This window comes from Thamnophis elegans, chromosome 1 (assembly GCF_009769535.1).
Source record: "Thamnophis elegans isolate rThaEle1 chromosome 1, rThaEle1.pri, whole genome shotgun sequence".
In the NCBI taxonomy this organism is placed as follows: domain Eukaryota; kingdom Metazoa; phylum Chordata; class Lepidosauria; order Squamata; family Colubridae; genus Thamnophis; species Thamnophis elegans.
The window spans coordinates 112,150,086-112,175,681 of NC_045541.1; the positions used below are offsets into that span (position 1 = coordinate 112,150,086).

Below are 25,596 nucleotides of genomic sequence, written 5' to 3' on the forward strand. Positions count from 1 at the left end.
GGTTTCACAATAGAAGAATTTTACTCCTTCATTAACCTTGCTTATCTGGAAGTTAAATGGTGATGAATCTGCTGAACGGTCTTGTTACAATGTTTACTCACTGAAAGTTTTGCCAAGCCTTAAACTTCAAAATAAAAGCCTCTTTACTTAAAGCTGCATATTCAGGCAATAGAGTTTTATTAACTGCAGGCAGATAAATTTTGAAATGGCCTCAAAACCAAATATTAACTTGAAGTCGTCACCCTCTACTTCCAGGGGCACATCCTCAGTGCCTGGCACAAAGCTGCAGCCTCCGCTTCCTACGCCCCCTGCTGGGGATGTGTTAACGAAAGAATTTTTCCTGAGTAATCTAAGCGAGGCTCTTAATGCACAGACAATTAAAATGGAAGATAAATTTAAAGATAATAGAGAGGAGAGAAAAGAGGAAATAAAAGAAATGAAAGAAGAAATTAAAAGTGAAATAAAAGGACTTAAACAGGAGCTGTATGAGAAATTTGAGGCTAAGGTTGATAAAATTAGAGACGACATGCTGAGTCTTGTAACTGTATTAACAGAACATATTTCTGGAGTGGAAGATACTCTAGAGGTTCTTAATGATGCCAATGCTAACTTGATATTGAAAACAGAGGTGGTGGAACAAAAAGTGGAAAATGCTGAAAAAGAAATTATTATGATACAGTACCGACAAATGGAGTTCGCATTAAGAGTAAGGGGGCTGCGTGAGGAGAAACAGGAGAACCTGAAACAGATCCTATCGGAAGCTTTTGACCACCTGATGGGAAGACCAGGGACCAACCAAGACTGGCAAATTGACAAAGCTTACCGCGTTAACTCCTGGCTGGCAAAGCAGAAGCAGCTTCCTCGAGACATCGTTATATATTTTACTACAAGAGAGCTTAGAAATATGGTACTGCAAGCGTCTTATAACACTAAGCTTCAAATTGGCGGTCAAGACCTGGCTGTTTTGAAAGAGATACCACCTCAAATGTTAAGAGCCAGGAGAGACTACGCTTTTTTGGTCGAAGAACTCAGAAATCGTCAGGTACAGTATAGATGGGATGCACCATTTGGCATCATATTTACATTTGATAAGCAAAGGTACCGCCTCAACTCTGTATGGAAAGCCCGAGATTTTTATTATAATATATTGAAGGCCGGACACCCTGCACCATCTGGACCTAGAGAAAGACCACAAGAAGGACAGGATAGACAGCAAACCACACAACCACCAGACAAGATGGAGCATCTCTCTTCTCTAGAAGTGCAAGGTGCTATGGAACCAAGACCTAGCCGCATGACTACTAGACGTATGGAGAAACAAGCTAAAAAGCAACAGCATCAACAATCATCGGCCATCGATCAAGGAACTACAATAACAAATCTGGAAGCAGTGGGAGGAGCTAGACCTAAGGTTAAACAGGCCGTGCAGGAAGCTCTAAAAATGCTTCAACCAACCAAAGATGACAACTAAGATTTTAACATGGAATGTCAACGGACTGAACTCTCCACAGAAGAGGAAGAAAATATTTCATTATCTCAAACAGTTTAAGAACGATGTAATTTGTTTGCAAGAAACTCATATCAAGTCAACTGATCAAAAATATTTGATCAACTCAAAACTTGGTCAACATTTTGCAGCTTCTGCTATGGAAAAGAAGAATGGTATAGTTGTATACTTAAGGAAAGATATGAAAGCTGAATTAATAGAAGCAGATCCCTTCGGAAGATATATTGCTTTAGACTTAATCTTAGAAGGGAAAAAGACATTACTTTTGGGAATTTATGCTCCAAATCAACAGCAAGATAGATTCTATAGAAATCTTCATGCTAAATTAGTACAGTGGGACTATAGTTCCTGTATACTATTGGGTGACTGGAATGGAGTGATAGACACTAAGAGAGATAAGAAGATTTCCCGCCTAAATACCAAGATGCGAGCAAAGTTACCCAAATCTTTCTTTGACATTATGGATGATTTTGAATGGAGAGATATTTGGCGAGAAAGAAATGCAGAGGAATATGACTTCACTTTCTTCTCGGACAGGCATCAATCCCTCTCAAGGATTGATTTTATTCTAACCACTAATGATTTGCTTTCTAGGGTCAAGAAAACAAAGATTGCAGCTAGGGTCCTTTCGGACCATAACCCAGTTTGGATGGAGTTGGGAAGGGTAGTGCAGGCAAGAAGGTCTTGGAGATTGAATGAAAACTTATTTAGATATGAAAAGTATATTAATGATTGTAAAAAATTACTATCTGAATATTTTGTTTTGAATATGAATAAGGGTACATCTATGGAATTTGTATGGGACGCAAGCAAAGCGTATATGAGAGGAGTTTTGATGAATATAAATAAAACACATAGAAATAAGCAAGGGTTAAAACGAACAGAACTGGAAGAGGAAATTAAGAGAAAAGAGCTGGAGTTAACAATGAACCCAGACGATACAAAGGTTAAGGAAGCTATTAACATATTAAAATCTCAATTTGACATGTTGATCTCTGACCAGGTAGCTACTAATTTATTATATGCAAAACACAATACTTTTTGTAATGCAAACAAACCTGGCAGATGGTTAGCTTATCAGATTAGGAAAAAAAGGAAAACTCGAAATATATCTAAACTGATTTATAGAGGGAAGGAGGTGTTTCAACAGGAAGAGATTCAAAAGGCTTTCTGGGAATTTTTTACAGAACTGTATAAAGGGGATAAAATTAATGGTTTAGACATAGACAAATATTTAGACAAAGAGAAAATACCTTCAGTTAGAGAAGAACACAGGCAAAAATTGAATCAACCAATAACCTCGGGGGAAATCCTGCAGGTAATTAAGCAATTAAAGTCAGGGAAAGCACCAGGTACAGATGGCTTGACAGCGGTTTACTATAAAAACTTACAGTTAGAAATGGTAGAACCTCTTAGAGAATTATTTAATATGATTCAAACGGAAGGTAAAGTCCCTCCATCTTGGAAGACAGCGTTTATATCTTTGATACCCAAAGAAGATCAAGATACTACTCAACCCAAAAATTATAGACCTATTTCATTACTGAATGTAGATTATAAATTTTTTACTAAAATATTAGCAAATAGGTTAATGTTGGTCATTCAACAATTGATACATACGGACCAAACAGGTTTTATACAAGGGAGACAGATGAAAAGTAATGTTAGATTAATTATTAATGCATTAGAATATTTGGGAAAGAACAACCATATCCCTGCTGCGTTTATATTTTTGGATGCTGAGAAGGCCTTTGATCGAGTTAACTGGCAATTTCTGCTGAAGATACTGCAAAAAATGCAGATAGGAGATAATTTTTTACAGTCAATTAAAGCAATATACCAACAGCAAACAGCACAAATCATAGTCAATGGAAGTTTAACAGACTCTTTTCAAATTGGAAAAGGTACAAGACAGGGCTATCCTTTGTCCCCATTATTGTTTATTATAACTTTGGAAGTATTGTTGAATAAAATACGGGGCTTGGATGGTTTAAAAGGGATCAAGATTAGGCAGCAAGAATATAGAGTCCGCGCTTTTGCAGATGATTTGGTCATAATATTGGAACAACTGCAGGAATCCAGTATGGTTTTAATGAATACGATTAATCAATATGGTCAAGTGTCGGGCTTTAAAATAAACTTAGGAAAAACCAAAATATTAGCTATAAATATGAATATTAAACAAAAGGAAGAATTAGGAGTGATGCTAGGATGTGAGGTAGTTAAAAAAGTCAAATATCTTGGAGTTAACATTTTAACTTCAAATGGGAAATTATATAAGCATAATTATGAACCACTTTGGCATAGCATACAGACAGAGATGAAAAAATGGGAGAAATTGCACTTATCTTTGCTGGGTAGGATAGCGGCAGTGAAAATGAACATTTTACCAAAATTTTTATTTCTTTTCCAAATGTTACCTATACTTAAAAAAGATGCGAACCTTTTAGAATGGCAGAAGGGTATCAACAAATTTGTGTGGGCAGGAAAGAAGCCGAGGGTAAAGATGAAAATAATGCAAGATGTACGTGAGAGAGGAGGATTGAAACTACCTAATTTAAAACTATATTATGATGCAGTGGCATTATCTGTAATTAGTGATTGGACTCATTTAACCAATGATAGAATATTGAATATTGAGGGACACGATCTGGTATTTGGTTGGCATGCTTACCTGTTATTCAACAAAAAATTGGATAAGAATTTTAAAAGTCATATTTTAAGAAATGCTTTATTGCGGGTTTGGAAGAAATACCAATATAAATTAAATGACAAGATACCCATGTGGGCAATTCCTAGACACGCAATTGAAAATATGAATACAGCACAAAAACAGGACAGAATTACTTACAGACAGCTTCTTACCTCGGAAAGGGGGGTATTACAATTAAAATCTTTAGAGGTATTAAAAGAGGAGAAGGTAGTTCAAACATGGTTCCAGTATGGGCAATTACAGGCTAGGTGGAAAATAGACCAAAAAATTGGTTTTATCCAAGTTGAGGATAATCTGTTTAAACAAATAAGAGATCAAAGCTTAATGCATATAAAGAGGATATATAATGTATTAATACAGATGGATTCGGAAACAGAATTAGTTAAAGATTGTATGATAAAATGGGCTCAAAATATTGAGGAACCAATAATGTTGGATACATGGGAAAGAATCTGGGTAAGAAATGTGAAATTTACACAAGCTCAAAATCTGAGAGAAAATTTTTACAAGATGTTCTATAGATGGCATTTAGATCCTAAAAAGTTGGCTTCTATGTATCCGAATGTACAGCCTAAATGTTGGAGGTGTGGTTCTCTCGATGCTACATATTATCATATATGGTGGACCTGCCAAAAGGTTAAGGCATTTTGGATAAAAATATGGTGGGTCATGCAAAATGTTTTTAAAAGAAGGATAAAGTTTATTCCTCAGTTATTTTTACTAGGTATATGTACTGACTTTACAGTGGTAGAGACCAATTTGATTCTGCACCTGATAACTGCAGCAAGACTGTTGGTGGCGCAATATTGGAAGAAGGAAGACTTGCCTACAATCCAAGAATGGACATTGAAAGTAACAAACTTAGCCGAGATGGCTAAAATATCGGCATATCTCAAAGATCATTCAAATGAGATATATAAACGAGACTGGAAAAAAATGGATTGACTATATACAAAATAAATACGGGACTAAGAAATTCCAGTTAGCCTATGCTTAAGATCAGAAATGATTTAAACTGTCAAAAGTCAGTTCAGTAAGAAGAAGCTAAGGTCAATCTAGAATGTCATTAATTTCTTTATTTCTTTTTTCTCAATAGATTTTAGACTGTGTTAGTTAAAAATCCATACCGTGTACGGGTTCTGGGAAGTCGGGGGGGGGGGGAGGAAAGAGGAGGGGGGGTGGGGGGGTGGAGGGAGGGAGGGGTACACACAACAAAAAAAAATTGTACTTCAATGTCTTAATGATTGACAAATGATGACATATTTGTGTTTGTTTTTTTAAAGAAAAATAAAAAAGTTCTGTTTAAAAAAAAAAAAATTTGACCTTGAACCACCTGGAGACCGTGATCAATAAAGCTTTGCAGACCAAGAGTCCTACAGTAGCAAAAAAGCAAGAGGCAATTAGCACATTTCCAATACGCTTGGTTGCAAACAAATGAACATGTAACACTAAAACTGACTGAGCTATAAATTAGGTGAAAAACAATCCATAGAGAATCTCTTCCCTGTCTCTTGCAGCTAGGTTTTAATAATGGACAAGAGGAGGTCTACTGAACTATGATAATCTAGAATGGAAGATATCCACAATATCCATTCTAGCCAAAGATCCATGTGGGGCATGGGGCTAGGAGAATTAATGTCCTTCTTCTTGCATTCTTTTAGAGAGTCGTTGAAGCCACCTGGAGGTTTATCTGTGTAATCAGGGTCACCTGAGTGGTGCAAATGGGTATGGGGCCTTCTTGGAACTGTTGGAGTATATGAACTGTTGTAGACTGGAGACTGATGTTGCATCCTCTGTTGAGAGAGGGCTGCTCAGTTTTGACATAGGTGGCCCCTTTGACCCCTCCTTCAAACCAGAGGTTTCCTCTGTCCAAAATGTAGACTTTACAGTCTTCAAAAGAATGGCCTTTGTCTCTTAATGCAGATGAACTGCTGAATCTTGTCTGATGGGCTTGTTCTCCTATGTTGTGCCATGCATTTATGAATTTGCATTACTTTGGTGACCCTGAAGACACAGATAAACCTCCAGGTGACCTCAACGACTCTATAAAAGAATGCAAATGACCCTGTGTCTGCAAGGAGTATAAATCCTTCCATTCCCCAACATCCAGCCAGAACTAAGGAAGTTTCTTGGATGAGAAGCGAAATGTCTTCAAAAAAATCTCATAAAGTCCAGTTGCCTATTGAAAAAGCACCTCTGAGACAACCTTGACCTGGATGACTGAGAATCTCCATAGACCCATGATCCTTTTAAGTTGGGGGCTTAGCTTTCTCCCAAGAGCAAGCTCTGACTCTTTGCTATTTGAATCAGAAGCTGGTCCTGTCATTCTCCACACACATAATTGCAATAATGAGAGCATTATTGCAAGAAGTTGCAGAAAGTCTGTGGTAGATCTTTGGTAAAAATATTTGTGGCTTTTTCTCTCTGGTTGGAAAACATGAAATGAAGTTTTCCAGCCTGTAATTGGTTGAAGTTGACCAAAGATGCATTGGTGATCAACCAAACATTTAAAAAAAAATTGCTTGAATGCCCTGAGATCAAGACTTCCTTCACCAGGGTCCTGGATTTGCAACTGAGCCAATATGCAGCTATGTCATGGATTCCTTAGTCATATTCTGCTATAAGCTATGGTATATTTTCTTCAACCAGGATAGAGGGCAGTTGCTTCCTTCATTAGCTGAATTAAACTGCTGACTCCCCATTGCCTGATATGGAATTTGTTTAAGGTATTGTGTGCAGCTCCAGAAAGCTTATTTTGGTCTTTGCTGTTGCTTTCACTAGATTCCCCGGGCTACTAAGTATGGTCATCAATCTGACATCTATGGAGAATTGGGATTTTGTGAGAAGGCTGTAAAGATGGGAGCCACCACTTGAGGGAGCTCTTCAACTTCAATGGGTGTAAAGGAATTTCGGGTTGGGGAAAGTATGAGACTGTATTAAGAAGGGATGAGCTGTTGAAGAGGGACTTAGAGAAGATATTACACAGAGACACAGGGAAGCATGAGAAAGAAATTCAAAAGAACTCCAGCCTTGATTTTGTTTAATATAAGACTAGATGGAGAGAATATTGGACAAAGTTCCAAGACTCTGTTACATACATCCTGTAACAATAAAGTAGCATTTCTGGAATTCCTCTTTCTTGGCTTAGAATAGAATAGAATAGAATTCTTTATTGGCCAAGTATGATTGGACACACAAGGAATTTGTCTTTGGTGCATATTCTCCCAGTGCACATAAGAACAAAATACATTAATCAAGAATAAAAAGTTACAACTGAGTGATAGTCAAGGTTACTAATAAGCTATCAAACCGTACTAGTAAAGAAATAAAACAATATAAATTGAAAGATACAAGCAACACCATTATGGTCATAAGTGGGAAGAGACAGATACTAGGAAAGAAGTATTAGCCTGCCTCAAAAGGCTGATTCTGGATTTTTATATCCTTAAATTCTGGAAGAGGAGGAGGGAAATCCATTGGGGGTGTAGGAGTGAAATCTTGTCTAATCTATGGAAGCTACCATCTGGAGCTGCAGGCTGGTGAGAGGCCCATGCTCTTCCATGCTCCCCATGGGACAACTGGCTAAAGAGTCACAAGTTGTCCCTTCTTGTGGGTAGGTAATCATGAGGGTGGGCTTGAATTTGTTGCAGCATGGCCAGTTAATTATTACATGGCCTTCCAAGGGGAGGGACACACCTGATGTTTAAAAATGATAGCATCTTGAGGAAGAGAATTTCTTGATGGAGCTATGTGATCAAACCAAGTGCTTCCCTGCCTTTAGTGGTGGACTGAATGTGTGTTTTGCAGGCTCTCTAGAGCAATGATAAGCCAGTGAAGCTGAGAATAATACTTGGCTCAAGGATGGTGACTCAATTAAGGGAGCCCATGTCACATGAAGAGTTGGCAAGGCTTAGCAGAGCAAAGCTGGGGCTGCCCCCTTCCCACACCAACCAAGATCAAAATATTCTTAGTCCTGCAGGTCCTGAGAAGCAGATATACACAACTCAAATAATGGGCTTCTTTGGCTTGGCTGAGGCAGTTGTTTAAGAACTGGGATCTGGAGACACCCTTAAAGTTCTGTTAGTAGGAAGCTTTTTTCTGTTCTTCTATAGAATTATCTACAATGTAGCAATATACTTTTACATTTGTTTTACAGTTTACTTTTATGTATATAAACAGTTGTATCCAATCCTTCTAATGCATATGCATCAATCCTGCAAGTTAAAGCAGTCTCAAAGTTTTGTTCCTACTAATTTGATGGTTTTTATAATCCGGTTTCTATCTTGTCTAGACTACAAAAATCTCTAATAATAATAGAACACATTTAGATGTTGTGTTACCCTCTGTCCAGGATTCATGAATGGAAGCTTTTTGCCGGAACTTCTCTGCTAGATGATCCAGTCGTTCTAATCGTCGAATGTCATTCAACAGCCACTCCTCATATCCTTTCTCAGCCTGCTCCAGGCCAGACCAGGCATTATTTATATCCTGTAGTATAACCAGAGGAGAAGCATAACACTATCAAGAAAAGGCAGATGGATTCAAAATAATCAAAACATTTCTCAACACAGTGAGAATTAAGTGTGAGGAGCTTCTACAATCACATTATGAATGGGTGGGGAAAAAACTGGCTGATAGATCGGCAGACAAATGATGAAGCCCTGGCAAGGGGGATCTGAGACAATACAAGATGGGAGCTAAAGACAGTTAACTTCTGTAATCAGAAAGGACTGGGCCAGAGCTTTGGAGGTTCCCTACCAAACATTTTAAGTTGCTAAGGCCTGAAGTTCTCCTGCAGAGGGATGTATTTTCATTTCCCTCCTGGGATTGATATGGCGGTGAAAGATTTGCTCAAAGATGTGGATAATAAGAAATATAATCCCTTCCAGTAATTGTTAGATTTTCCTCTTTATTATTAAGGAAGTTTCTTTAAGAAGAGGTCACTTCCTGTCATCATCTAAGGAAGGGTGACCAATCTTGGCAACTTTGTAAGTTGTGGATGCTGGCTAGGGAATTCTGGGAGTTGAAATCCATAAGTTTTAAAGTTGCCATGGTTGGATGCCCCTGATCTAGGAAGATGCTGTCTGCCTTCTCTAATATGTAGATCTTTGGTACTATGAGATTTCTGTTCTAAAACAGCCACCATGGTATAATCTGGTATTGGACTAAGAGATCTGGATTCAAGTCCCCTATTGACCATTCTCATTCTCCTCCTCAAGAGAGTTCAGGACAAGCTGAGGGGGAGGGGGGGAACTGGAGGAAAGGGCACCAAAAATATTATTTTAAGCTCATGAAAGGAAGATGGATTTAAATCTAACAAACCTGTTTAAAAACTATATGAATTTATTATTCAGTTATCTTAGGTTAAAACAAAAAATCTCATGTGCGGTGTCTGTTTTCCAGAAGGGACAACCTGCTAGAATAGAGAGGTATCATTTGGCAATTTATAATCTGTGGCTACTACAAGTTGTAGTAAAGCCCATGGCAACCAATATATGTTCAGTTCTAGGAAACCGAGTTCCACTGGCCCATGAAAGCAACAGTAACAGTAGGAAACCCATCTTGCCAAGTCATTGTGTATGAATTCATTAATCTAACACACTCACCGAAACCATTTTCCCTTCCGAAGGCATGAAGGCTGGCCTGTTGCTAAGCCTCAGCTTAGTTTGCAATGTGTTGAAGTTGATTTCCAGCTGGCATTTCTCTTGGACTTTGGGAGGCTTGTGAAGGCGGCGGTAATCTCGGAAATCTTCCAGTTTCTGCTGCATGGCTTGCATGGTGTTCTCAGGTGCCCGATTCTCCAACCATGGTATGGTGCGCCGGATCCATTCCAACAGCTGGAAATACCAAGAAGGGAAAAGTCAAAATTTCTGGAAACTAAAATCATAGCTAGTATTAAATTTGGCCAAGACTTTGATTTCTGTTGGGAAGTTTTGCATTTACTTCCATAGTAGGTAGCAGCCCACAGCCAAGCTTGGCTGTTTCCCCTAAATTAAGTAGCGTGAACTTAACTAACATTTGGATGGAAGGTTACATGGAAATGTCTGTCAGGGTTCCAAATAGCATCCAAAAAGTCCAAAAAGAAAAGATGGCTTGCAGGCATGACAATGTCACGACTCTGGCTAGATAGGGAAGTCTTAAAATATTCTGGAAGAAGGCCACAACAAATCTCTTCATTATTACTGCCAGGCAAATCACACAGAGAGACATTCAATTCAGCTTGAGGGAGCCTTTCCCCCTTTTGTCTTTACAGCTGCACAACAAATTTGTTCATTCATCCCTGCCACTGGTTTTGGGAGGCAGGCTTAGTATTAGGTAGAGACCTATCTAAAGAGAGAGGACTGGTGTATTTACAGCCTGAGGGGAGAGGCAGCAGTTCTTCATGTCTTGTGGAACTGTCTTGATTAAAGATAATTGCTCAAACATTCAGATTCTCCCTGAGTGTAATGGTATGTGAGAATGACCTTGGGAGACAAGGAGATGGAGCCAAGGGAATGGTCAGATAAAAGGCAGCCTGAAGCAGGGATGTATGCAATGCCAGAGGTTCAGAAAATATCCTCCCTAGTTTCTTGGACTGTAAAGGATATGAGGGGAGGGGGGAGATACACAGAATACTTTCAGACTTCAAGATTCTGTTAATGTAAATTCACAATAAAGTAAAATTAGCTCATCTGTCCATGTTTCCTGTCTACCTTAACTCAGAAAGCTGACTCTGGGTCATGTTGCGCATCTGTTTATCTTACAGATTGCATGATCTATTATTATATTTATCTATTATTATCTGGCTACTTAACCTTGGTTCTGTACACACTGTTTTTAAATCACTACAGAACTCAGATATTTTAGTAGTATGAACTTCTGATATTAGTACTCATTATAGATTAAAAATCTATTTGGATACAATGCTATTTTAATGTAAATATTCCATTAAACCACGGTTCCAGGAACCCAAGAGCCATGCAACAGCATACCCCTCTTTGCAATTGTTCACAAAGATTTTGATTGTTATATTCCAGTGATGGCTAACCTTTTTATTGTTGTGTGCCAAAAATGCGAGTGTGCACGTGCACCCATAATGCAAAGTGCCCCCCCCATGTGCATGCACGCACAACCCCAAACTTCCGAACTTCTGGTATGCTCGTTGGGCCCGTTTTTTGCCCTTCCAGGCTCCGGAGGCTTTCCTGGAACCTGGGGAGGGTGAAAACAGCCTCTCCCAGTCCTCCGGAAGGCCGAAAATCAGCTGGCTGGCATGTGTATGCACTTGCGTGCCGGCAGATATGGCTCCACTTGCCACCTGTGGCATGCATGCCATAGGTTCGCCATCACAGTTATATTCCATACTGACTTTCCTGTATTTACCTGTCCCATCTGGACCATAAAGAGAGACATGCTTCAGATCCCAATCGTGTGTGGGCTGATAAGGCTCAGAAGAGAGCTTTTTCTTTCATAGGGTGTACACTCTGAAATATCATCCCTTTGGAGATTAGATTAGTCCTGCTCCTGCTGTTGGCCTGCTGTAAGGATTTGAAGTCTTGGCTCGGTTCTGAAGCCTGGGACCTTGGGGATGCAAACCCCATCTTCTGGTTATGTTAAATGTTGGACAGGTGTTTTTTAAAATAATTTTCCTGGTGTTTTCCATAGGTTTTGTGTTTATTCTGTACGCGTTGCGCTTTTTAATATTGTTAGCTGCCCACGGTTGACATGGAAGGTAATATAAACCTACTGAATAATAAAAATAGCATGCTGTAAACAACAGTGCTGCTCTGTTTCTTCCCTCCTCGCACATTTGCTGCTGCACTCCACTAAATTGAACTATTCCAAAGAACTCCCCTGGCTACACCGAAGAAATTGAAAGCAAGGCTACCTACATCACTGGCCAACTTCTCATAGTCTTCCATTAGCTGCTCATTCTCTTGATTCACAGCCAGCACCTTGCAGATGCGATTGGCTGCCGTTTCAGCCTGTTAACAAGAGAGAAAGAGAACAAGAGAAGAAAACAAAAACAGTTTCATTAGCAAAGATGTCCCATGTTCCAACCCATGTCTAAGAGAATGATACTTGTCCTGTTTTCTTTTAATACTTCAAAAACTTGTTAGTACCACCACTTCTGGGAGATTAGGACGAGAGGCACATTTTGGGAATTTCAGTCTGAATGTGAACTTGTCCAACCTGAAATGTTTGGGGTTTTTTTCCCCCCCATCCTCTAAAACAAAATCATCAATGATAAAAGGGCCTGAAATAATCAATGTAAAGAAGTGGAAGAAAAGCAACAAGCCCTGAATTCAGATCCCAGTTAAAAAAATACCTGACGGTCTTTTGCATTGTTATGAGGATAGGCATTTGGCACAAGCCATAGAACGATGTCACATGGGTCATAAGATCACCATGCAAATTATGTAAATGTTCTCATAACACATGACATCACTTGTCCCTTTGAACATCCAGAAAAATCCTGGGAGATTGTTGGGAGTTATAGATGCTGCCATATTATTTCAATTGAATTATTTGCAAAATTTTACTTGACAATAATTTTATTTTAAAAACAGCAGCAGCTGTTTTGTAACTTTCTGTCTTTTGTTCTTGTGGGTTTTACTGGTTGCTAGCAAACAGTAACCCCAAATCTCTAGCATGTTTGAACTTCTGTATCCTATCACAATGGCCAAAATAAATGACAAACGAAGTCCACGCTTTGTTCCAAAGTGTTCAAATACTTCTTTACATTACTATATGGGATCTCCTATGGCAGAGAACTAAGCTTTCAGAGAATTAAGCTTTTGCTTTAGAAACTTTTAGTGAAGAAGCAAAGAAAAAAATTCATAAATAATCATACTCAAAATGAACAAATATGTATTTTAAAATACATGGCTATATCATCCCAAATGAAAGATGTAGCATCCAAAGCATACTCTGTAGAAAATAGTCAGTTATTTCAAATCTCCTCTGATCCTGACAACCAGATTGGTACGAAGAATTTGATATCAAAAAAGGAGATTAACAAAACAGAAAAAATGTCTTGCTTTTTCTCTAGGAAATGGATGTGCCCTAGGTTTAAAAGTGCCATAATAAAAATGTTATCCTAAAGAAACTATGTTCTGCAGGGTTTTTTTAAATTAGGTTAAATGTTTAATTATATCATTGCTTTATTTTATTATTTTGCACATGTGATCTGCATCTTCTAATTAAAGTGCAGTACAGTAGTGTTCTCTGAACTTTTAAGCTTGTATTGAAGTCAGTTAATAATTGTCAATTGCAAAAGGCCACCCTACTTGGATCCGCACAAATATATTTCACTGATGCATTTTGACATCCTAGATTCTTGGGAAGAACTCAATGCATATAAGGGCCAACACCAGCTAAAGAATTGGCAGCTGTGACTTCACGTTATTGTGAATAGATAATAATAATTTGCTTCCATTTGCTTCCATTTCCCTTGACCAATAAAAATACAAGCTTTCAAATTCCACAAGATTCTTCTAGCAATCTGGAAACTGACAGCCCCATTTTATATATTTTTATTCCAAACCAAGTCTTGGTTTTGACTCATGCTTAGTTTTAGATATGCCACATAATATACAGTAATTAATCACCTGTTTGCAGAACATTGTGCTTTGGCTCTTGCAAATACTTTTAACCAGTTTAATTAAGCAGGAGGTTAAAATTCCAGCTGTAAGTAGCTATATTGAGGCACTGGTTTGGGAAGCAAGAAACTAGCTTTCTATGTTATAAAATTCACTTCTTCACATTAACTGCTCATAAAATATATTGTACTGTATATGTATAATGCAGAATAAAAAATACTGATCTATGGACTTATGTGAACTGATCGTTTCCTCTATCAAGGATCCAATTATTTTGAAGGGATTTTTTGAACTGTATTTTTTTTTACTGTCCTTTGAGAATAAAAAAGTTTTCTTCCAAGTTATGTTTGTCCTAAAGTTTCCCTCATCAGAATGCACCATTTTTCTGGGTCACTGTCCAGTTTTTTTTTTAAAGTGCATCTTAATTAATGAACTAAGTATGAGAATAGCTTGGACAAAGACACATCCACGGAATTTCCCTGAAAGATGCCAAACTGCAGTGGCTCTGAGAGCTGCAGATTTTACACGTTTTGCTCACCTCTTCGCTTTATTATCACATTAAAAAATACAGAATAAACATGGTTATTGCAGAATGCACTTTGCTTCTAAGTTAATCCAAAATAAAACTCAATATCAATTTTTTCAGGGAACATAAAAAAGGCTAAAGCTGAATTAAAAGGCTTTATTTCCAGAAATCCACAAAGTAAAGTATTAAAAACAAGTTATAAGTACCAATTTAGTAATTAAAAATGCTCATGCACTTTAGGGTTATGAAAGTTAGAAGCAGCTGGGGAGGAAAGGAAGCAAACTGACCATAGCAAGTGTATATTTAGAGAAATACTCAGATAACACCCCCCAGATACATACACACATACAAATCAAATGAAGGAAAAGCAACCCTATATACACACACACATCATGACAGGCAGGGGCCCTGTACCTTCAGTGACTCAGTATAACAGAATGAAAGAAGCAGAAAGTTGATCATGTGACCTCCCCTTCAGAGCTGGTAGCAGTAATGAGAAATCTGAATGAGAAATGGAGTGACATCACAATAAATCACCTAGTCAAGAATTGGGATGGAGACTGAAAAGATAACCATGTGCTCCTAGGTCTGCATCAAAATAATACGCACTCAGTGCGGATTAGCCCTGCCAGCTAACAGAAATGGATCAGGAAAAAACTTCAGAGGAACCAAATCCTTGGGGCAAGCCTCCCCACCCAGATCCCCTCGAAAATGGCCATGGTTCAAGGAGACCATTAGCCAAGCCAATGCGGTCTGGCCAACTCATTCCATCTGTCTTGCTATAGCCAATTCCCCAAGGGACAACTCCAAGGATAACTCTAGAGAGGGGCAAGTAAATTGCAGTAAATTGCTTCAGGTTTGAATCTTCTCAAGTTAGAACTCTTCAAGGCTGGGGTCAACCAGAGCATGGAGTAACTTGTCCCTTTTCTCCCTCTCTTGAATTATCCTGCATTGAATTGTCCCACGGTGAGTTGGCCATGCAAGTTGGCCGGGGCAAGTCATCCCATTCCAAAGCCAATGAAACACCCATTAGGTCCCGCCAGGCCATTTCTGAGTCAGATTCATCCTCATTGTGCCTCTTGTGTACCTAGAGTTGACGAGTGAGTTACGCCTTCACCTAAACCAAGGACCTTTGCATTATTTGAGATTCTGAAAGAAAGCAAACTTGAATTCCAGTCCTAGGATACATAGGGGAGAAACTAGAGTAGCTGTGTATTTCTTAATTATTTCACTTCCTTTCAGGTAGATTGTGGGGATGTGAAACTTAAGGTTTCCCACCCCAACTCCCCACTTTTACACAATTTACTTGGTCAGGGGCTTTTTGTGAAACAAAATAGGAAGTATGAGTTTGTCAGTAACCTCAATTTTTGTGAAATCTTAAAACAGGGAGCACAAGCCTATCAACTACACAAAGAGGTATGGGATTCTTTCTGATATAACTAAGTCAGCCAATAGTTCTGTCTTGATTGTTGACCAATTCCAGGTAAGACTGTTACTCATTATCTGGGCCAGACCCAACATGTCCTATGAACATGGCTGACATTTTACACTTCAACTCCCACAGTCCCCATCTAACCCATGGTTTTGTCCAATTCTTCTAATTGGGGAATGCAGATACATGAACCATTATTTTTAATAAACTTTACACCAGTTATTGTTCCGTGAGAACAAATCTAACAAATTTTCTAACTGAGAAAAGCTTTCTAACAAGATGGGTAACATTGCTAATTGCAGACTAAACATAGAATCTACTCATTGCTGGATAGAAATGTTATTTTAACAGTTGTGTTCACCTATCACTCAAAGAAATGAAATAGTGAATTGTTATTTAAAATGAGAATGAATATATATATATATATATATATATATATATATATATATATATATATATATATATATATATTTATATATTGTTGACAAGGGTTTCAGTTAACATTGAAACCTGCTTGAAAACTTCTGACAAATTGCTACTTTCCAAAGAAATGAAACCGAAAAGCTCTTTGATTGTAAATATGGTAAGTTTAAAAACCAACTCTGTATATGTTGGTGTATATACTCTGCCTTCTGCTACATTTCATACTATTTACAGAAGAGGATTTTCCATCCATCTCAAGCAGAACTGAGCAAAAGTTTTGGCACCATTCTAAAATAAAACTTGTATTTATAATCCATGTTGTCTCTTAAGCACTGAAACAGCTTTAGAAAAGCTTTTAGTAGGTAAGCTTTTAGTAAACTGGTGACACGGTTATTTGAAAACCTGGGTTTTCCATTTAAAATAATTTATATAAATTCAATTTATATCCCAGTTTTCTCAAACTAAACTTTTTTTTTACATAAAAGAGAGAATGAGTAAAATGTGTGCTTTTAAAACACAAACCTATCTGCACACATTAAAAAGATCTGCTAACTGCCTTCTGCAAAACATATTCTCTAAAATAGTCACTAAGCACATTGTTAAGGTCCAGGCCCAATTCTTATCATTTCCAAGGTGACAATGAGGTACTACTGGAAACAACTCAATCAGAAATGAATGCAGCTTATCAGCTACACATGAACTGGGCCTTTCAACTCATAATATTTTAGTTTAATGTGAACTGAAACCCTATAGGCTTGATAAATTATTTTGGAAAATGAATAAAAATGTGCATGCTAATTGTTATTATAAGAAGATTACATCATGGAAAGTAAGGATGAAATTTCTAAGATTGCCTTGGGCAGTGAGTAAGATTAAGGCTCACATCAGCTGTCCTCAAGTGAGCACAAGGATCCAACAGGAAGCTATAAGAACATGGGCTAAAGGCTGCTTTCCCCTTGGTAGCTTATACTCAGGTATGGATAAATGCATTAGTGCCAATTCTGAATGCCATACGTAAGCTGTTGGTTGTTTTTTTGTTTACAAACTACAAACAATCAGTGAAAGGGAATCCATAGAAAGCAAATTACAGGCTGTGCCCAAGTACAAAAAAGTCAAGGGAAGAGCAGCTAGCTGTATGGCATGGGGTGGGGGGAACCATGGGAGAGATGGTTATAGAAAGTTTAAAAAAAAACAAAATAAAGCTGAAAGAATAAGAAAACATCGCAAATGACAGAAAGTAAAAATGCCAGGAACATCACTGAGTGGCAGAAGAAGACAAAGAGGTGGAAGCAAGGATAAGCAAGAAAAAGAAAGAGTATGCAGAAACTCTTGTAATACAATCTAGCCTTAGGACTAGATATTAATATAGCTACACTCCAACTTGTACCCCCCAAAAGATGCCTTGGAATGCAAATGTAATTCTTCACTCCAAAGTAGGGTTTCCAGCACATAAAAGGGGAGTTCCAGGTTGGGGAAAGCAAGGTAGGACAGGACTTTATACTGTATTTAAGTATTAAAGTGGCCTTAAGAGTTTTCTCCTCATGTGGAGGAAAGACCTGGGATCTTCAGAAGGACTCCTGAGAAGTCTTTTGCTGAGGGTGGATCTGGCAAATTGGACACATTTGTCTTCTATTTTAAAAAAAGTTGTTTTGGGGAGGTCCATTTAGGCATGTTCTGATCACATTGATATTAAAACACTATCAACAGGGGAGAAGGGATTTGTTTTTTTTTTATGATATCCTAAAGAGCACATTTATGTCTACAATTGTAAACAAGCTGGAATCTTTAACTCTACTATTCGTAGATGTAGCCAATAGCAATGGAATCCTCTCACTTATTGAAAAAAACCAGAAATAAAACCTTTTGAATGGCTGGCTTTTTTTCCACTGCAGGAAACAAATCATATACAATGGCATTCATGTACAGCTTTTTTCAATATAGATACAGAAACTATAGCCTGGGGAGAAAACTCAGCTCTGCTCATCCTTGCTCATCTTAATATTTTTTCTGCCAAAGGCTGCCTGATCTCTATTCTATTCCCCTCACAGGAAAAAAGAGTCATGGTTCCTTCCATTTATGAGATATTTCTAATTTATCCTTCACAAGAATTAGAATTAGAACAACAGAGTTGGAAGGGAATTTGGAGGTCTTCAAATCCAACCCCTTGCTTAGGCAGGAAACCCTACACCACTTCAGACAAATGGTTATCCAACATCTTCTTAAAAGCTTCCAGTGTTGGGGGATTCACAACTTCTGGAGGCAAGTTGTTCCATTGATTAATTGTTCTAATTGTCAGGAAATTTCTCCTCAGTTCTAAGTTGCTTCTCTCCTAGATTAGTTTCCACCCATTGCTTCTTGCCCAACCCCCCTCAAGATTGTCCTACCTATCCCAAGAACTAGAATAAAGATTAAATTTGAGAGGAAACCATGTTTTAGAAGAAAAAACATTGGAAGAGTTTAAAAGGGGCCTCTTTGTGCAGGCCCCAGTTTACTCCACATTGAAGTCTGTGTGGTTGCACTTGCAAAACATCTGAAAAGAAGAAGTGTGGCTGAGCTCTACTTGCAGCAGGCTCTCACCCTCTAGTGCAATGATAGTTATGGCCACACTACTAAAACACCTGTAAACTGGCCTTTTTTAAACACCCCCAACCGTTTCACTACTGTAAATAGTAGACTAGTGCTATATCAGTCTTGAAGAACTATCAGGCTTAAGAGGTTCCGAGGGATTCTGCACCCTGCAGAGAAAAGGAAGACTTTGAGGAAGCTTCCCACTTGGAGAAGATATGAACGTTGTCAAATAAAGTAGAACGTGTTTCCTTAATTTGGATTAGTGTCAATACAGTCTGGGAGCTGCAGACGGGCAACTATGTCCAGGAAAATGCAGAGTTCTTCTATGTTGCAAGAAAGAAACAGAGAGCTCAGCAAAGATAATGGTCTTTTTTTTTTAATCCCCAAGATATTAAGAATGATAATATTAGAGCTCAAAATGAAAGCCAGCACTGGATTCCATATCTGTAAGAGTTTATAATACTTTTCTCTAAATTTGGTGGGCAGGAAACAGGAGAAGGAGGAGGGGTGGTTAGGAGTAAAGGCTCACCTTCTGCGCACCTGAGAAGGCGTGGTAGTAACATGAAACATAGGTCATAATGGCCTTCTCATCCGGCCTTAGCGTGCCTATAATATCTGTGCAAAGAAGGAGAAGAGGTTGAAAGGATAAAGTAAGAAGCAGCACACAGAATAAAATAAAACAGTCATGGGTGATAAGAGAGGGGGGAAACTTCCCATCATGCATTGCAGGAGAGGCCAAACAGATTTCCATGCGGAGTGCTGGGAATTTGAATCAGAGTATGACTGGCAGAATTGGCTTTGTGGACTCCATGAATCTGTTACCACCACCCCTGTCAGTTTTACGTGACACTATTGAACTTGCTTTTCTTTTTTCTTTTACACAACTCCACAGTCAGTATATCCAACCCACTTGGAAATGGGCAAAATTAAGATTCTAGGAAACCAACTCCTGGCAGAAAGTAGACCTAGCAAAATGAAACAAGGTTATAACTTCTTTGGATGAGTTATTTGTTTACTAACCTTTCTGCTCATAAAAAACACTTGATAACTACCGTATAGCCCTCTTCTAAGTGAATAAACCTTTTGGCAAATTAGAGCCAAACTATATCTTGGGAAATATTGCCAGCTCTCCCTTCGAAAACAGTGTAGTTTCCAAGTTGCATGACTACTATGAATGAACATTCTCATCAACAGAACTTCTCTCTTACTAAGTGTTACTATATCAGAACAAAGAAGTCTTGCTTTTTCTTCAACATGTTAGCTTTCCTTAAAGAGAGAATTATTGCCAAGGGGAAACAACCACTCACAGAAATATATTATATGCATTGTGTGAGCCTTCTGGTCAGACAGATCAGCTGCCTTATTGTCATCTTATGAAATATACCCAATCCCCAGAAGTCCCTGGTTTGTAATTGCAGAATAAAGGAGCGAATGCTTGTTATTTCAGACATGTGCAGCAAAAAAGCTCTGGATTAATCCCTTGCCCAATATAGAAATATCATAAATCAACTATGCTATATAATCAGATTGGATATTGGATTACTATTCAAGAAATGGTAGACTGAACTCAATTATAAGATCAGTGCTATCATAGGGGAATTCTGGAAATGTATTTCATACTGAAAGTATTTAATCATTTGGAAAGTTTGAAAAACAATAACAAATGTTTTAGATTTGCTTCTGTTTTGTTTTAGAAGACATATCTCTCTCAAACCAAAAGTGAGAGGCTTATCTTAAAGTTGAGTTCAACGCAGTTCAACAGGTTTGACAGTCATCTGTTTGAATTCCTACAATATTTGAAATAAGCACATATGTTTAAGAACATACATTTTTTGAAAAGAAACCTCAAGCCCATTTAGTCCAGAATTATTTTGTAAATGGGGATTTTGATGACTCTTCTATCTATTGCTGCCATGAGTCATATTTTATGTTTTTAATGCCTTTTTGAAGTGGTTTGCAAGTTCAAACTGAGAAAAGCAAGCTTATCTCATCCACTTTCATACTCCATTTTTGTTTGGAATTGTATGGTTAATTTTCCAAATTTCTGTTTTCATGCTCATATACCCAGTACGCATCTGTGTCTCCTAAATGAAAGATGGGGAGCATCTGTCAGCCTGAATCTTGATACTAAATCATCCACGCACCTGACATAAAATAGTAGTTTCTTCTTTATACCACAGCTCATTGCAGTAACTCAGGATTAGTTCAATCATATTTACTTCTAAGCAAATGTGAATAGCACTGCAAAGCCCCTTTGATCCAGAACAAATTTTGAGATAACAAGGGACAATTGATTCATTAAATTATAATCTTCAGTGACAAGTTCTTACTTGGAGAATGAGCAAGATTTCAGGGGATTAAAAGAAAAGAATGTAAACATATTTATCTAGGAAATCCAGCCATTTGCAAGATTGTACAGTTTTACAAAACAAGTAGAACTACCCCATGACAATTTCTTTTGAGGGGGTAAGGTCTTCTGACATCAGCAAAACATGATTGCTATTTAACTGTCAACTTCTACAGTACTTCATTCACAAAGTTGTATTGCTGAGATGGAAAAACTTTTTTGCAGAAGCCCAGTTATTTATTTTCCTGGTTAAAATGTGTGTTCCAGAAGATCACCTCAGAAGAAATGCTTGCACTGAGTGGGTCAAGGGAGAGTTTCTAGTGCTTTTAAAGAGGCCACAAGACTTATACGGAGAATGGCTTGGCATTGCATCACTGACTGTAGAACTGTATTTGATTAATATGCACTCCCAGATTCCTATACACTTGGAGTACCACTAAGACAACGCTGCTCTCAAATAATAATAACAAAGATGCCCGTAGCTAGATAGGAAAGAGAAAGAAAGAGAAAGAGAGAGAGAAAGCGAGAGCAAGAAAGAGGCTTGGACATTAGCAAGAAGACCAGGTGCGCTGTGTGGAAGGAGCTTGGAATCCTGTGATACCTTCTGGGCTCCTGAGAAGGCGTGGTAGAAGCTAGAAACATAGGTCATGATGGCCTTCTCGTCAGGACGGGCTGTTCCAACAATGTCTGTCAAAGAAAACCTGAAGTTAAAGAGCATCTTAACTTAGGGGAAGTGAGAAAAGTGAGGTACTAGGGGCACCAAGTGAAGAATGGAATAACTCTTTAGCTCCTGCACATTTTTTTTACAAAGGCCTCTTTGGATCTGCTTAGGAGAAGGCTCTCCTACGTTGAAGGGAAGTTATTCGTGCTTCTTTTCCCCTTGCTTAAAAAAAAAGATTTTTGAGAAATGTGCAGATTAGCACTTGACAATAGGTAGGTGTCTATTAGGTCAGCAAAAATATGGAACTTACAACTTCTCGATAGTTACTGTACTAAATGAAACTACTATTGTTCCTCCACCCAAAATTTGCCAATTGTTTTGAATCTGCTTTTGGCCTGAGTGTTCCAAGCGTTTGTTGAGGGGTTATTATTATTTATTATTATTTTATTTATTTGTATCCCAATTTTATTATTTTTACAAATAATTCAAGTTGGCGAATATATCCACCACACCTTTCTCCTCCTATTTTTCCCACAACAACCCTGTGAAGTGAGATGGGCTGAGAAAGAGAGAGAGAGACTGGCCCAAAATCAACCAGCTGGATTTCATGGCTAAGACAGGACTTGACCTCACGGTCTCCTACTTTCTAGTCTGGTACCTTAACCACTAGGCCAAACTGATTATAAGAGTAGGTGCTGATCATTTTTCAAATTAATGTTTTTCACAGCACCTTCCTTGCTGCTATAAGGGGGAAGACAAGGAGTGAGCATGATGGTCTCTAATACAAAAATACTTTGATGTGGTATAACTATTCATTTCTTCTTTGAGTTTTGTTGGGGTTCCATTTAAACTCTTTACCTTGAGACACCAAGTCCAGAGGCTCTCTGTAAGAACATGAGGTCTTGGGAATCTTACCTAAAACTACTTGCAGAGCATAAAGGTGAACATTAAAATCATTGTTTGATTTTGACTGTTCCCCAAAGTGGTGCATTCTAATATCTCGATCTACATGTTCCAGAGTCCCTTAGCCAATGAACTGATAACTGGAAAATTCTGGGAAATATAGTCCTGAGATATTTTAGAGAAGGCTTAAGCAAATTAAACAGTGGGCAGACTGGCCGTCACATCCTGCAGAGGGTGTCCTAAGTTTCTGTATATGGCTAAGATTTATTCTAGAAACAGTTCTCAAAATTCATGTCCTAGATGGAAGGAAACAACTCGAAAGAGCTTAGCAAACAATAAATCATTTTCACAAACTTTAAGGAAAAAAGAAAAGGCAATGTAAAGGGATTGAAAAACAAAGACAATGATAAAACTAGCATTCAATGCCAGTGTTGATTTCTATAACACAGGGAGCAAAAATGAGTATTTAACATCAGTATTCTATAAGCAGATATCCAAGAACACAGGGTTTATATTGAACCTGTGTTGATCCTATTTAAAGGACAGTGGCCTAAAAAGTAAAATGTCAAGATAAACTATTTAAAAAGGGAAAAAACAATGAAGGATGACTAGTCCTTTGTTCTATTTTCTCTTTATGTATTGTAGATTGCTATCATATCACTGGTTGCTGAATAATTTGACTTGTTTGCCCAAGGTGGAACACTGAGTTAGTCAAAGACAGGTGTGCACCTATTACTGAGGCTCAAAAAGCACACCAGGGACCAGTGAAAAAAAGCATGAATGCCATTCTGCTATTATTTGTCTTAGCCCAGCTTACGTACTTTTGCTACTACATGGAGCTAATGACCATGATAGGATCTCATGACTGGAACAAAATCATGCAGGACTTAACAGATCATGTTAGAAAGTCCCAAATCTGTGCTGCTCCTACTGATATATACACAAATATTTTCTCTGTTATCCTATTAATCAAATGCCATTAGTATTGTGCAGGATCCAAAAATTTGACCAATAGGTTAAGACTGTGGTTGCTGCAGATGTATCAGGCCTTAGTCTGATCTAAATGGATCTAAATGTGTGATAAGGAGGGAATGACCTAATAAGAATCTCGGTTCTAATAAATACATAAAGGCATTTTAAGGAACCTTTTGGGGGAAGTGGGAGGAAGAGGAAGGAAGCAAAACTGGGCTTTACTATACCTTCTGCATCCAACATCTTTGGAATATCTAAGTATCTTTCAGCCACATCAAAAGCTGTATTCAGATTTGTAAGAGGGTCATCCTAAAAATATAATGGTTTTATTAGCAATAAATACATATTACAAGAAAATACTTCAATAGTCATCAGTTGCATAGTATACTTTACTGAAAAGCTAGAAAACAGAGGAAACAAATGTAACTAAAGCACAATAGTCTTATCAAGCACATTTCTTCGTGAAAAACTACTTTCTATTTTCTCAAGGTTGTAAATAACCTATAGGCACATTTTTATTTAGCTTTTTGAGAATTTTAATAGTAATTTTTATTACTGTATTATACAGAGGGGATTGCTATGCTTTTAATTTTCTTTTAAAAATTATTATATTTCTCCCCACTAAACTCTCTTATGGATAAGGATGGCTTTCAGTGACCCTGCTTTCTTGCATAATCATCTAACATTCAAACAAAGTCAATTCTCTCGAAGTCCTGCACATTCAAGGTTATCATTTGACCGGACCTAGGAAATAGGCATTTTGATTGATGCCCCCATTGATTGTGGAATTCACAATCCCCATGGAGACCCACATTGTTCCTACTCTTGTAGGTTTCAGGAAAACAATTAAGATCTATTTACTTCAATTAGCACAGGAGGAGAGCATATTGTGAGTGAACGTTGGAATCTGGTGTGGTCACGACTATTTATTATTTTGATACTTGGCAAAATGTATACATTTTGATGTTTGCTTTTGCTTGTATTATGGGTTAACTTATGGGTTTTGAGGGATCTGCTTATTATTTTATGCTGATCTTGATTATCACATACATATATATATATATATTTACATCTCAGTTCAGGTTATGTACACTACAAGAAACTGAAGATGTAGCCTTGTCATTAATTCTACTATTTTCACATTTTTTTAAAAAGGAGAAGGGAAACCGGAGAATTTTGCACGCTTTGAATAGGTAGCGTCATAAACACCCTTCTATGAAGAAGAGCATTCTAGGAGCTGACAATTAAGACATTTCTTCTAAAGGAGGAAAATGAAATCCTTTTGCCCTTAACTTGGGGAACTGAATATAACAATGTTCAAGGAACAAAAAGAACCTTTTAAAAAGCTACTGAAACATCCATTTTAATTAACTACTAAACCATGTGAATTATATTATAGATAACATTTGGAGCAAACCTACAATCATTATTACAGTTTTGTTTAAATTGTCCTTCTTTTTATAAATGTTAAACAAAGAAAGATTAGATTAACTTGATTTTCCAGTATGCCTTTTATTATTTTGTAACATATATGACCTGTTAGCTGAAATATATCCAATTATTATAACTTAGAGGCAGTTGAGGAAAAGCATTTTTAGAACTTACTGATAAATTAAATGGGTGTCAAAACTTTTAGTCAGAATCGGCAATAGGATTTAACTTTTTAACAAAAATTATAATCACAGTGATTTATCAGACCTCAGTTAAGTGAACTACAGAAACTGCGGACATTTTTTCCCTTCAGATACCTTCCCAAAATGATGAATAAATCAAACTGTATCAAAAATAATTTCAACAGTTGATTGAATTTACATCATTGGTGTAATTATTTATAATCTATAAATTGATGCAAATAAAGTCAGATGTAATGGATATTCAGCTTTAGCAGCCATGCCTTTCTTCTGAAAAGTTCATTTAACTGTATTAGGAGGTTTAACTGCACTAATACACTTTTGTGCAAACACAT

The 25,596-nt window shown here is 37.6% G+C and overlaps 1 protein-coding gene across 3 annotated transcripts in view; it reads right to left on the reverse strand.

Moving 5' to 3' along the window:
* The window catches only part of ACTN1 (actinin alpha 1), a 128,784-nt gene that overhangs the window by 22,604 nt on the left and 80,584 nt on the right, over positions 1-25,596 (reverse strand). For all 3 annotated transcript variants that reach the window (XM_032227805.1, XM_032227788.1, XM_032227798.1), the window contains exons 7-11: positions 23,858-23,939; positions 21,696-21,781; positions 12,089-12,181; positions 9,827-10,057; positions 8,561-8,708 (exon numbers count right to left, since the gene is read on the reverse strand). In XM_032227805.1, the coding sequence (XP_032083696.1) occupies positions 8,561-8,708; positions 9,827-10,057; positions 12,089-12,181; positions 21,696-21,781; positions 23,858-23,939 (640 nt within the window). The remainder of the gene's footprint in view (positions 1-8,560; positions 8,709-9,826; positions 10,058-12,088; positions 12,182-21,695; positions 21,782-23,857; positions 23,940-25,596) is intronic.